Source organism: Staurois parvus, unplaced genomic scaffold (genome assembly GCF_062004578.1).
Source record: "Staurois parvus isolate SC_StPar_1 unplaced genomic scaffold, SC_StPar_1.0 ptg000244l, whole genome shotgun sequence".
Lineage (NCBI taxonomy): Eukaryota > Metazoa > Chordata > Amphibia > Anura > Ranidae > Staurois > Staurois parvus.
In genome coordinates, this window is record NW_028318040.1 from 1,813,013 (window position 1) to 1,827,823 (window position 14,811).

General features: G+C 40.7%; 1 protein-coding gene across 7 annotated transcripts in view; it reads right to left on the bottom strand.

Moving 5' to 3' along the window:
* The window catches only part of NPNT (nephronectin), a 151,189-nt gene that overhangs the window by 69,731 nt on the left and 66,647 nt on the right, over positions 1-14,811 (bottom strand). For 4 of the 7 annotated variants that reach the window (XM_089680506.1, XM_089680509.1, XM_089680507.1 and 1 more), the window contains exon 3: positions 9,992-10,045. The exons of the other annotated variants lie outside the window; for them this stretch is intronic. In XM_089680506.1, coding sequence (XP_089536632.1) covers positions 9,992-10,045 — 54 coding nt within the window. The remainder of the gene's footprint in view (positions 1-9,991; positions 10,046-14,811) is intronic. 7 annotated transcript variants of the gene reach the window in all.

Below are 14,811 nucleotides of genomic sequence, written 5' to 3' on the forward strand. Positions count from 1 at the left end.
AAATCCTAGTGGCAGGAACTTACTGATTCCTGCTGCTTGGCTTGACAGCTGTGAGCAGATAGCTGTGGCCGCTGAGCCTGTAAACTGCAATGACAGGTTGTCGCTGGCTGCAGCTATCACACTCGGCAGCAGGAATCAGTAGATTCCTGACACTGGGATTTGCCTGTGCAAATGCAGCCTTAGCCATGCACTGCAGAAGTCAGGTGAAGGTTCATTAGTGCTGGCTCACAAAAGAATTGACCAGGAACGAGGTCCGCATTCTCGTGCTTTTTCTGCACAGTCCCTTGCAGTGCGATTTTGCAGCTCATTAATTTTAAAGGGCTGCAAATTGCACCAGACTAGGAAATAAAAGGAACAGGAGGTGCCAAGCTAAGTGCAGTATTTTTCCCTCTTCTTTATTGGAGTTTATATACCCCTGAGCGCCAGACTTTCCTCCATTTAAATTGAACCAGACTGCTCAAAAAGTAGCGCATGCACTATTTTTGAAAAACGTGCTACGCCAAATCAGATCTGGTGCCTGCACATGCACTGCGGTTGCAATTTACATTTGGAGTGTTGTTAACATTGAACTGGCACCTGCAGCAGATCACAAAGGCAGTGTGTTTTGAACATGGTGCCGGAAACGCACACCGAACGAGCCTTTCCTGCACCATGTTCTGGTGTGAACCAGCCCTAATTAAAACTGAACTCCAAGAAAATAGCTACATACACTAATGAAACACAAATAAGCAGGTGTTTTGTCTGCCAGTATTTTATCTGCCAGTATTTCTGCCCAGCCAGTTCTAAGACGGCTGGCCCATTCACACAACTGACAAGTGCCAATGTATGTGTTAAAGCAATGCGGTGCCATTTATTCCACATGCCACCCAACGAATCTTGCCAAAGGATTCATGTGTTTTGCATTGTACTGCTGGAAATGGTACATGAGGCACCCCGTTCAAATAATTGGGCTGCCTAATGCAATGTATGTCAATGCACTTTTGAAAACACAATGCAATAGCGTGAATGGGCCCTTACACTGCCCCGTCTGACAGGTCAGGAGACATGATTTTTCTTTGCTGCTCTTACAGGTCTTGTCCCTCCCTCAAGCCTGTGATTGAACAGTGAAAGGAGAAGCAGCACACTGATAAGCTGAAAGGCCACTGCATTGTCTCCTTGCACTGCATCTCTCCCCTGTAAGCTTGAATTGATGAACACAGAACTGCAATAATTTGTGTCTTTGAAGTTCAACTTGAGATGAACTGTCTCTATGTGAGTTTGTTTTTTTGTTCTCACTATGGCAGCCATTCCCAACCAGGGTTCCTCCAGTGGAGTCTAGGGGTTCCTTGAGTTCTGGCTGACATCCCATCCCATGATGCCTGCATAGTTCCAGGTCCAACACCACTTGGAAGAGGAAATGGCATGACTACAATGATGTCATTCTAGCCAGCCTACAGGTGTTAGGCAAAAAAATGGAAATACTACATGATTTGTAGGTGTGAAAGTGATGACGTTTCACATTGAAAATGAAAGTGATGCAACATTCTTTTGCTTCTGCTGTGTGATGAGACACCTAGCTAACAGGTGGGAAGCCTGTCGTAATTCACTGCATGCGCTGCTAGTAATATGGAGTCATGTCAGAGCTTACTGAGCTTCAAAGAGGGCAAATTGTCAGTCTTCACGGGACTGTATATCTATAGAACTTTTGGTACTGATTTGCGGCACGGCAAATAAATTGCCAACTTCAAGTGTTAATAAATGCAGAAATTTTAATTAACAAACATGTTATACTCCCCTGCTCTGTGCAATGGTATTGCGCAGAGTGGCCTTGATCCTTCTCTTTTTGGGTCCCCTGCTGGTGATCCTTGCTACTCCTCTTCTTTGTGTGTCCCCATAGCAAGCCATTTGCTAGGGGGACAAACACTGCATGCTCGCTCCCGACCGGAGTGTCTACGGAACCGGCCTCCACAGGCACACACAGTGGGGCTTAGCCCAGCCCCCCACAATCCTCTTGACCGCACTTTATTGACAGCAGCAAGAGCCAATGGCTCCTGCTGCTGTTCAAGTTCCTGTGTGAAGAGGAAGCAAGAGGAGAAGAGATGCAGCCGTGCACAGCACTGATCTCTTCCTGTTTACACAGAGAAGGGGGAGAACAGGGAATTTAAAAACATTAAGGTAAATAAATATTTTTAAGTTTTTTCAGTCACAGAAGCACCAGCTAAGTTGGCACCAACAATTTGCCCACTTTCAAGCTCAATAAGCTCTGACATGACTCCATATTAGTAGCAGCGCACGCAGTGAATAACGGAAGTGAGGCTTCCCACCTGTTACTTAGGTGTCTCATCACAAAGCGGAAGCAAAGAAATGTTACATCACTTCCACTTTCAACGTGAAGCATGTCGTCACTTTCTCACCAGAAAATCATGTAGCATTTCCATTTTTTGTCTAACCCCTGTATAAGGGGAGCATTCTTCCCACTTACCACCACCAATATAAACATCATTTTACCAATGACTCTAATGGCCTAATTTTACCAGGGGGTCCCCGAGACCGTAAAATTGATTAAAGGATTCTTCTGGGGTAAAAAGGTTGAGAAAGGCTGCACTATGGTCATACAGTATGTTCAATAACAAAAAGCTTTCCCAGTGAGCTTGAATGAATGCAAATATACCAACAAGAACACCCTTTACGAACTTGAATTTTTCCCCACAGGTAGTCTCCCAATTCAGTGCATTTTTGTAAATAGCCATCAGTAAACCAGTATACTGCTGCAGATAGCCAACATGGATTCACAGAAAAACTCTTCATTTTTACGCAATTTAGTAGCAGATCTCCCATCCTTACCCTGATTCTCATCAATACGTTCATCCATCTAGGTAGCTTTACTTTCCTGATTTTCTCCATGATTTTATCTAAATCCATATCAAATGTTGTTATGTATAAATGTTCTGTGTATGTTCTATAGTTACATACAGTAGTTAGTCTGAAAAAGACAAAAGTCCATCCAGTTCAACCATTTAAACATCATGTTCTGATGATGCTTGTTTACAGAGCTTTATTTTTAGCCATTTGAAGGGCACAAGGCTTGATCCAAGGCCTTTTACTCTTTGTGATAAGATAAGCCACTTTATAGGAGGACTCAAAGAGTGACTTCTCAATATAAATAAAGACCAAGTTGAGAAAGATACCTGATGACATATCAAGCTTTGTTCTGATTCAGCGATGCTAGTAAACTCCCCAGAATTCCTGACTGCACTTTTTGGAAATGCTTCTGGAGTATATCAAGCCTTTGGTTATGATCTAGAGAATTTTTATACATAAAAAACATCCAAGATTTTTTGTATCTAAGAGGACATTGTCAAACTAATCTGCAAACAATTCGAACTTTATATTCTATTTTATACAGGAAAGAACAAAGCTCTAATTTAGACTAAGTTATACATCTAAACTAACACCAGAAAAATAAACTGCTAATTTATCTAAGTACACTGTCCACAATGACATGGCATGTACTGTATGCTTTACCTTGACCAGGAATCAAGGCGCGGAATTTGCATGAAAACTTTGCCAATCGTAGGCATATCTTTTGATAGGTATATTTATTAAAATGTTTGTTTTATTTCATAAGAAGCCATTGCAATACATTTTACTGTTAAGCACGTTAAAACATCTTGTGTCCTCCCTGCATTTCCCCTACAGTCACACAACCTACAGGTTCATTTACGAACTTCTTTCAAAAACTTTGACTGAACCTAACTATAGACACCACTGTTCAAGCAGTGATTTACAGTACATTTAGTCTTAAGTTTAAGACCACAGACCACCTAGAATATTCAAATACACTTTTCTCACTGGTGAGTGCTAATTTGAAGAACGAAGAATGTTTCTCAAAAAAAAGAAAACTGTAAATATTCTCAATTCAGAATATTGTCAAATTCCGAAGATTTCATTGTATGGGGGCTGGTTTTCTTATCCATGCAGTATGGACTTTGGCGTTTGTCATCTTTTGTTACTATTTGTGGATGATCAGCATCTGATCTACATTTTAAAATGGTTGTGTGTTGGAAATGATAACCTTTCCAGTACAAACCAGATAACATCTGTTTTAGCAGATGGACAAGTTGATATGAGTGAATGTTTGGTTTTGCTGGTCTGGTATGGAGAACAGAGTGCTTCTGTGATGATAAATCTAGACTGGCCAGAATGGGGAAAGAGTGGAGGAAGAACTGTAGCAATAATGGGTTAAACAAAGACTTGTTAAGCATTAAGAGTCAGAATTAGCCATCTGGACAACTATTGCCTGTGTTGTGTACTTGCCAGACCTAGAAATGCACATGGCATACAATGTAAATGCACAAGTAAAATAAATTGAAGCTAAAATAAACATTTACTGGCACAGGGGGCTGCAAGAAAATAAAGGCATATTAGCCAATACACAGTGTGTCTGCCATTTCTGGACATCTGTCAAAAGAAAGCAACCCTTTTAGGTTTACAATTTATTTTTAACAGTAATAAGGAAATGCCTCCTTTTATAAAAATGACAGCTATCATACATATTGTGGAATACAAGTTTTTATGAAACTTGGGACTGAAAGCACCGTGTCACTCAATGACCAATTGTGATACATGTCAAAAAAAGTCACATTCAGCTGTTCAGAGACCGTTTGTGCTGGCAATACTACAAAGCACACAAGACAAAGAGGAATTTAGAGGACTATTTTTATGTAGGAACAGATGTTTTCTCACTGATGTAAATGTGACTTGATAAAGTGGATTATGAATATCATAAAAGTGGTTGATGGACATGAATAACACAACTGTGCTTTATTTCTCCAAATAAGCTACATCTTTCCCTGTGCATCCACTAAGGGTAAAAATAACGGTCCTTTGCAGTAAACATTAGGCACAATTCACTAAGTGGTATCTTACCGCATCAGAGTATGCAGTAGGATACCACACAGCATTTTTTTAAAAAAAAGACTGAATTCACTAAAAAACGCTACTAAAATACTGCAAGAGTTTTTTTTTATCAAGTAATGCAGTATTTTAGTAGTGACAACCATGTGTTAATGTTTCAGCTGTCATTGGGGTTCCCCACTGACAGCTGAATGTAAAAGATTTGCCGGCAAATGAAAAAATTATTTTAAAAACGGCGTGGGGTCCTCCTTCCTTCCATACTAAGCCCTTTGGGATTGGTATGGATTTTGAGGGGAACCCCCACACCAAACTTTAACAAATGGCGTGGGGATTCCCTCAAAAATCAATACCAGACCCTTATCCGAGCATGCAGACCGGCAGGTCAGGAAAGAGGAGGTAAGCGCCCCACCCCCTCCTGAACTGTACCATGCCACATGCACTCAATATGGGGGGGGGGGCTTTGGGTTGGTGGGCTTATTTTTCTTCTTTTAATAAAAGGACTTGTCAAAGACTGTCTCCTGTCTTTTTTCACTCTAGTTTTTTTTTGTGAATGGGTATGGGTATGTACCGCATACTCATTCACAAAGGGGGGGTGGGATCTGGGGGGCCCCTTGCTAATGGGCGCTTACAGATTCCAATAAGCCCCTAGCCCGCAGACCCCCACAACCACAGGCCAGGGTTATGGGGAAGAGGCCCTTGTCCCCATCAACATGAGGACAAGGTGCTTTGGGGGGGAGCCCCCCACCCCCAAAGCACCTCCCCATGTTGAGAGCATTTGGCCTGGTACGGTTCTTGAGTCAGTGGTGGGTGCTCGCTCGTCCCCCCCCCTTTCCTGACTTGCTGGGCTGCATGCTCAGATAAGGGTCTGGTGTGGATTTTGGGAGAACCCCCACATAATTTTTTTTTTAATTTTGGTGTAGGGTTTCCCCTCAAAACGCATACAGACCCAAAGGGCTTGGTATGGATGGAGGTGGGACACCACAATATTTTTTAAAACATTTAATTGCTGGCAATTTTTTTTTTACAATCAGCTATCAGTGGGGAACCCCACTGACAGCTGATGACTCATAGGTTGTTAAGGACTCCGCAGCCACCCAGTCCTTAACAACCCATGACAGTACTGACCAATACCAGTACATACCACTACTAAACCCTTCACGCCTAAGGGTAAAACCAATCTTAAAGCCTAAGTAAAATTTTACAACTTTGACATGTGTTAGTAAAACCATACATATCATCACAACTACTTTGTACATCCAGGTGAATTACACCTTTTTTTTCCCAAGACAAATTTGGCTTTCATTTGGTGGTAAATGGTAACTGATATCTCCTGAATTTTTTTTTTATTATCAAAGGAAAACTGGCCCAAAATAGTGAAATGAAAAAAAAATGTTTTAATTTAGCTGTGTATTTCTTGTTACTACCATAACCTACCACCAAAGAACAACCCAAAATACATTTTCCAGCTCTTCACGATTGTAGTGATACCATATATGTGCATGTTATTTGTTGTTTGTACCTGTACTACAGCTCAGGAAAAATAGTGCATTTTTTTTTCTACCTAAAACACACTGACACTAACTGACACTGATACCAATTTACAAAAAGAAAAAAATTCTGACCTTTGACCCAAACACTAACCCTGGCACTGAACTAGATCAATTGACACACATCCAACACCTCCTGTGCTCAGAGACCCAGATCAGAAGGCGGCCAATCGAATAAAATGATAAATGTTCATCCAACACTGATCAAAGGTTGTACGGCTCTACTACAGTCTATATCGAGCTTCCCCAGCTTTGTGTTAGAGAACAAAAAACAAAGCGCACCAACCTTGTGCATTAATCAGTAAGCAACTCATAAATTTATTGATAAATTATATGGCCAAATGTTTTTACTATTTTCAGTAAATACCTCATACTAGCAATAGTGAATTGACATTTTCAATATCGCATGCGATATGTGGTCATGTGACTGACTTAACTTATGCGATAAGCTTTAGTGAATTGTGCCCATTCTGTTTAATAGTGGAATGATTATATAAAAAATAAAATAGTATGTGCTTCCTGGGTTTGTTTTAGAAAAATTGCCAAGGCATGCCACACCTGAAAAATAGTGAAAACAACCTAAAAAATAATTGATTACATCGAAAAATACAAACTAATAAACCCAAAATAACAACTAATTTACCATTATGCTGAACATAACCACTATTTCTGAAAACTTAGCCCTTCAAGGATAACTGAACTTTTAGTACAGTTATCCTTTAGTGACCTCCCTCCTCCCCAGCACCCACCTAAAGTATTATACTGGACTATCTTTGCTTTTACCGGCCACCTCAAAGTCCCCTGGGCCAAGCAGCTTCTTCTTCTGTGCATGTACATATATTATATAATGACAATTTTGGCTTCCTCTGAGTATACCTTGCTCAAACCATTTATTAAATATACTTTTATGAAATCTTTCAGATAACACTCTCCAAAAAGGTCCAGCCAACCTTTGTCAAATTCTCTATTGGTGGGGACCTACTTGGAACAGGAAGGAGAATAAATGGGCTTTAAACAAAAGTTGCTGTGTTTGGAGAGCACAGTGATGACACTAAATTTACATCCACATTGAGTGTTCATGAACAATTTTAGACCTGGCCTTTAGGGGACCCTCATCAGGGTAAGTTGCACTTGGCACCCTTATCTGGCACACTTGTGTATGAGGCCTAAGTCATCTGATCTTACTATTTTCTAGATATTTATATTTTATGGGTGTGACATCAGTTCTCAACAAATACATATATTTTTACAGGTGTGGCATCAGTACCTGGTACTTTTAAAGGGTGTAGTCCACACACAACTGATAATGTTTTGGAATGATGCTATTTAGTTTGATTTCCTGATGATTTGTATATTTTTGGACCTCTGCTAGCAGGACTTCTGCAGTAGAGTTTAGAGCCTTTCCCTACCTATGCCAACAAGATCCTATTTTCCCTATTTAATTTTTCTATTTCCCATTTTGGAGAATGCAGTGAAAAGAGCGAGACTCACCCTACTGCTATAGAAAGTATATGCCACTGGTTAATTCAAACCACCAGAACTTATGTATTACTTTAGAATGAATTTGGATGTATCTTACAGAATAATACACACATGCCTATGTACAGTAAATTACAATTAATAACTAGGACTAATAATGCTGAAAATACAAATTAAAAACAAAAACAATAGGCAAGCTTTAGCACACTATCTATAGATGGACAGTTATTTCTGAAATCTGTCTTCGTGGAAACTGCTGTGATTAAATTAGGTAGGTAACACCATTATGGTGTATAAATGTGATGAAAGGGGAAAAGGGAAAGGGAAAGGGAAAGAGAATGAAAATTGGTTTCACCTATTAGATTTCTAGCACAGGTCTAAAATAAAATGATTAACTGCGACAAACAAAATTCTACTTTTATTCCACAGCCTTTTGAATACTCTATTGATAATTGAAGGCAATTATGTCTGTATGTCAGAATTCTTTGGGGGTTTTTTTTTTTTATTTAGAATTGGACTGGTTATATGGCCAACACAATCCTCTTCGTTTCTCACGAGCTTGGTCTTCAGTAACTCAAACTTAGCACCTCCAGCATAACCTACAGTTTATGTGGCCTTTGTGTGTGAGAAGGAAACCATCTAATAAATGTGGTTGTTAAAAAGTAAAGTTTACACTTAAACCTGCACAGGTGACCTTTAGAATAGAACTCTCACTTGCATTCATCAGGCTGAGACATTACGTGAGAACCCAGCTGACACTGGAATGTCAGCTATTCTGTAGCATAGGTAAATGACAATGTCCTTGGGGCACAGTAAAATATACATGCTGCAAGGCACAGGAAACTGAAGCAACACCTGTATACGTGCACAGGTAAAACATGCTAATTTACTATAAAATGGGGGAGGGGGAAGGACAAGGATTAGGCCATACAAAACACATTGAACATGCAGTAACACATTTTTCAAGCAAAGTATTTCAAGCAATTTTTATTGTATAAGCCTGAAATTGTATGGTCTATATATTTTCCGTTTAATATTAAAAGTGCTAATGATCTATTCATCATAGTGTAATGATATAATTCAAAGAAACTTATTATAAATATATAGACTAACACTGCTGAAATGCTGACTGTCATGTTGATCCAGTGGCTTCAGAACTTTGCATGGCACAGACCTCGAGTTGTGATTTCAATGCCTGTTGCAGATCAACAACTGAGAAAGGATTACAACCAAAAGCTGCTAAAAAACTATATTTAGATGAAGTTCAGCAATGAAAAACCTGCACGTTTTGATCATCACAGGTGTCCTTTAATTAAGTCCATGAACAGGGCAAATCAAAGGGTCAATATGGCTAAATATAAGCAGGCTTACACAAATAGGATATTAAATGAAATCTCTCATGACTGCAGATACCTGTGCGAGAAGCCAATGAAATCTCCTCTGACAGTAATCACTCTATAACTCCAGGGAGTCGCAAAACAGTAGCCACCATCATTGGATTTAAACTGCTTTTCAGACAAGTATAAGCAATCAGGATCCCTTTAATATTCCAGGTATTGACATATATTTGCATGCTCCACATTTTGCATTTGTGTATGTACATCCTTTTTCCACTAGCAGAGAAAAGTGTAGTTACTTGGCTCATTCACACTGCTCCAGCATTGGATTTGAATTGGCTTTCAATGCACCAAATATCGGACATACACCTTTTTTTTTCCTGACAGAACACACCACAATGCACAGTAGTCTGCTACTGAGCTCTGCAGTGTGCTGTAATACATAAGCATTTCATGTGCATTGGATTGAAAATTAAATGCACCACATCGCATGCATGGTGTTATTACCACCACACATTACAGCCGATAGGTGTGAAAGGAACACTTGGTAGGAAACATACTGTATGCTAGAACATATGGCTCCTATAATAACAGTTATGGTAATTAAAGCTTGTTTTTGATTTATTGGTTCTTCAATATCTTTTCTTTTTTAACATTTGTGACTGAAGACTGCTCTCCGCAGACACATTTTTACTCTGCCAAAATGATTTGTAAGAAATATGTTTAGCTAACCTTGTGTACGGCACCTTACGCTGGCTATTCTCTGCCTTAAGACGTAGTAGAAAGCTGCAAAACAAATGTCCAAAAAAGGAATTGAAGATCTTTATTATTTTTTTTAGTTCCTTTTGGAAAGGCTGGACTTGGGTTTTAATCAACATGCTACATTCCGGCAGCTTTAAAGACATTCAACTTTCACAGAAAGTCTGCAACAAGAAAACAAATCTTGGACAGGATTTAATAGAAAAAAAAAAAAGCACAAAACAAGCACAGCATAACGTTGTTACTGAAATGCAGAAAGCATGCTGCAAGAAAAAACAAGTTAGTTATACATGGCATAGCACTGCTGCTTTATGTCATCTAAACACACAGGAATGGTAAAACAAACACTAGCAGAGGTCATTCTCAAACTCTCTTGGCTGGAAATGATATAACTGATTAAATGTTTCCAGATTTACTGATGCCCCATGTTTTCACACATTCACTTCTGATCAGCAAAAAAAAAAATGATACATGTTCAGCAAGGTGTGTTATGCATACATTTTGTTGTTGCTTCTGTCAAATACCCAACAGGGAGAGGCAAATTTCTAGTTTTGTCTTTTCTTTAGTTTCCATTTACTTTGGATGTGGCCAGAGAACTGCTTGTCGGATATAAACAAATACTCTTTGGTAAATCACTCCCTTGGATGAAGAAACATGTTGAAATTTGTCTACACATGGTCAGTACAATGCTACTAAAAATGATCAACAATTAGCTGTGTAGTTTATAAGAAGTATTAGGTTCCATGCACACTAGCTAAAAAACGCTGGAAAAAACACTGGATAAAAAAACGCTGGTAATAGAGCTTTTTAGTAGTGTTTAGAAGCATTTAGGAGTGATAGTGTTTTATTAGCATTTTTGCAGTACATGATGAAAAAAAAAAAAAGCTACAAAAAAGCCATTTGGAGCATTTTGGCAGCATTTTGTAGCTGTTAGGAGCATTCAGCGTTTTTTTCTGATGGAAAAACGCTCCCATAAACTCTACAAAAACAATTGTTTTTCCTGCTCCTAAGCGCTGAAGTAGTGGGCATGGAAACATAAATACCACTATTTAGCTTCTAGGAGCAGAAAAAATGCTAATAGCTGCTAGGAGCTTAAAAGAATTCTAGTGTGCATGGAGCCAAAGATATGAGAAACTTACAAGTGCTGGCCAGACTGTGTTTGCAGCGCTGATATTAGGGCCTGATTCAAGTTCCAGCACTATGCCATGAAATAGGAAGTCGTACAAGTCAGATGGACATCTTCATTGTTCCTGGGGCAGTTCTGAATAGTGAAAGCAAGTGCTAGGAGCAAAGCTTAGCCAGGCATGGTCTGCTCATACTGTAGACTGAGGAGATTATGCTTTGGCCTGACACATTGACATACTTTTCAATTTGCTAGTGATAGATTGTGGCTGTAGGTTATGTAGGGATACCAAAGCTTGAACTACAGCAGTGTTCAACGTATGTACCCCTTCATAAATGCCAATGTGTATTAAGTATCTCAAACAACTTCAAACTGTAATCGTTAGCCAATTTCAAAGAAGCAGAAGTACCCCTGGAACCCATTGGAGATGCTCTCAGAAATGTACGTACCAACGGTTAAGAACAGGTGTACCACAGCACTGGATCTGTGCATAACCTCTCCCCATTGTAATAGCTATCAATTGCCCAGCCTTTTCAAAATTCAGGCTTTGTTGTCTAAATCTTAGGAGGTAGAAGACCAAAATGACCAAATATTTCAACCGTAATCAATGAGTAAGTGGAACATAATTTTATATGCTACAAAACAGAAAAACTTCTACACTTCTCAGATACTACAAAAAAAAAAAAGTTTATAATTCACAATAGAGGTAAGCTGAACTGGGAAAGTAATACCTGTCCAGTGGCTGCCAAGCATCAGACAAGCTCCAAACACCAAAATGAAGACAGTGTATCCAAGAAAAGGATGCTGCACTATGGCAAATCCATAGAACTGATTTTTTTTTCTTCTTCTTCTTCTGCCATTTCAGATGTCTCTACACTTCATCAGGTTCTCTGGGGCATTGAACAACAGTTTCAGTTTTAACCAGATGAAATGCAGAGATGCCTGAAACTGATGTTCAGCATACTTACCTATGTACAGTATCTGTGTTTGCCCTGCAGCAGTAAATAAATCCATTGTGTGGATTAGCCATTTGGTTATTCAGTATCCTTTCCTTATGATGTAAAAAAAATTAGACAAAGATAAATAATTTCAGAACTTTTTCTACCTTTAATGTAACCTATAAACTGTACAACTCAGTCAGTTGAACAACAAACTAAAATCTTTTAGGTGGAGGGAAGTAAAAAAATAAAAAACTAAAATAATATGGTTGCATAAGTGTGCACCCCCCTAAACTAATACTCTGTTGAAGCACCTTTTGATTTTATTTCAGAACTCAGTCTTTTTGGGTATGAGTCTATCAGCATGGCACATCTTGACTTGGCAATATTTGCCCACTCTTCCTTGCAAAAACACTCCAAATCTGTCAGATTGCAAGGGTATCTCGTGTGCACAGACCTCTTCAGATCACCCCACAGATTTTTTTGATCAGATTCAGATCTGGGCCATTCCAAAAAACTTTAATCTTCTTCTGGTGAAGCCATTCCTTTGTTGATTTGGATGTATGCTTTATGAAAGAAGATGAAATTCATGTTCAGCTTTCTAGCAGAAGCTTGAAGGTTTTGTTCCAATATTGACTGGTATTTGGAACTGTTCTTCTCTGGGTAACTGCATTTATCTGCTACCTCCACTCTTAACCAGACAAACGCATTGACTCCTGCTGTTCTTCTCTGGGTAACTGCATTTATCTGCTACCTCCACTCTTAACCAGACAAACGCATTGACTCCTGCTGTTCTTCTCTGGGTAACTGCATTTATCTGCTACCTCCACTCTTAACCAGACAAACGCATTGACTCCTGCTGTTCTTCTCTGGGTAACTGCATTTATCTGCTACCTCCACTCTTAACCAGACAAACGCATTGACTCCTGCTGTTCTTCTCTGGGTAACTGCATTTATCTGCTACCTCCACTCTTAACCAGACAAACGCATTGACTCCTGCTGTTCTTCTCTGGGTAACTGCATTTATCTGCTACCTCCACTCTTAACCAGACAAACGCATTGACTCCTGCTGTTCTTCTCTGGGTAACTGCATTTATCTGCTACCTCCACTCTTAACCAGACAAACGCATTGACTCCTGCTGTTCTTCTCTGGGTAACTGCATTTATCTGCTACCTCCACTCTTAACCAGACAAACGCATTGACTCCTGCTGTTCTTCTCTGGGTAACTGCATTTATCTGCTACCTCCACTCTTAACCAGACAAACGCATTGACTCCTGCTGTTCTTCTCTGGGTAACTGCATTTATCTGCTACCTCCACTCTTAACCAGACAAACGCATTGACTCCTGTTAAATTCTCAACAAATGTTGTAATTATATCTGTGTATCTGTTGACTTGTCCTCACCTCTAGGCGCACTCAGGTTTATGACTGTGGCCTGGTTCCTAAGAATCATCCCCCCCTATTCATGTGAGCCTTATCAGCTTCTAATTGGGGCGGAGTTGAATGCTCATTTGAGCATCTCCCTATAAATTTAGTTCAGCTCATGGGGGAGATCTCTGATGGGGGGCACAGTCTCTGATGGGGGTGCTGCTTATGATGGAGTGCGGCTTTGAATGAGTGCAGAGCAGTTAAACACAGCAGTTGAACTAAAGCAGGAGAACTTAAGCAGCAGGAACACAACAACAGCAAGAAACTCTACTGCATGCTGGACAGACTGCAAGGAAACACCCTGGGAAACATCTCTTACATACCTGAGTCCCACTCCGTGTACCTTTTTATATAATACACCCCTCTTCTGCTCTTCATATTACTATCCTCTGTTCCCAAATCTCATTTCTTTACCCCTCTGCTCCACCCCAAAACTTGTACATCTACCCCTCATTGCTATCATCTCCCTACTATTGCTTTCATCACCTCCCCAAAATGCCTCTTCCACTCCTCCTTCTCATTTTCCTCTCCTCTGTTCCCAAAATCCATTCACTATATCCCTCTGCTCCTCCCAAACATTTGTATATTGTGCCCTCACTGCTTCCTTCACCCCTCTATGGCACCTACCACCTCCTCCTATTACTCCACTCTCCCACTGACCCCAACACCTCCACTAGTAGTTTCTCACGCTCCTGCACATCCTGCTCCCATGCCACCTTTCTCACCCTTCTCCTCCTCATAACCGCGGGGGACATCTCCCCGAATCCTGGCCCTCCACCACCGCCCTCACCCGCACAAAACCCTCCCGCCTCCACGTCCTGCCGCAACTTAGTATCTGTCCCCCTGCTCCCTAAAATCTCCCCCCCGTTTTCATGTGCACTCCTGAACGCCCGATCGGTGTGCAACAAGCTTACCGCCATCCACGACCTCTTTGTTTCCCGCTCCCTCAACCTCCTGGCGATTACAGAAACCTGGATCCAGCCCACTGACTCTACCTCCCCTGCTGCACTCTCCTACGGCGGTCTCACCTGGACCCACTCACCCAGGCCCAACGGTCGTAAAGGTGGTGGGGTTGGCCTGCTCCTGTCACCGCTGAGCACCTTCCGAATCCTCCCAAACCCCCCCTCCCTATCCTTCTCCTCCTTCGAGGCCCACTGCGTCCGACTATTCTCCCCAACCCCCCTGAAGATTGCTGTGATATACCGGCCTCCTGGATCCATACCCCGCTTCCTGGAAGACTTCTCCTCCTGGCTACCCTTCTTCCTCTCCTCTGAGCTACCCACTATCATCCTTGGGGATTTCA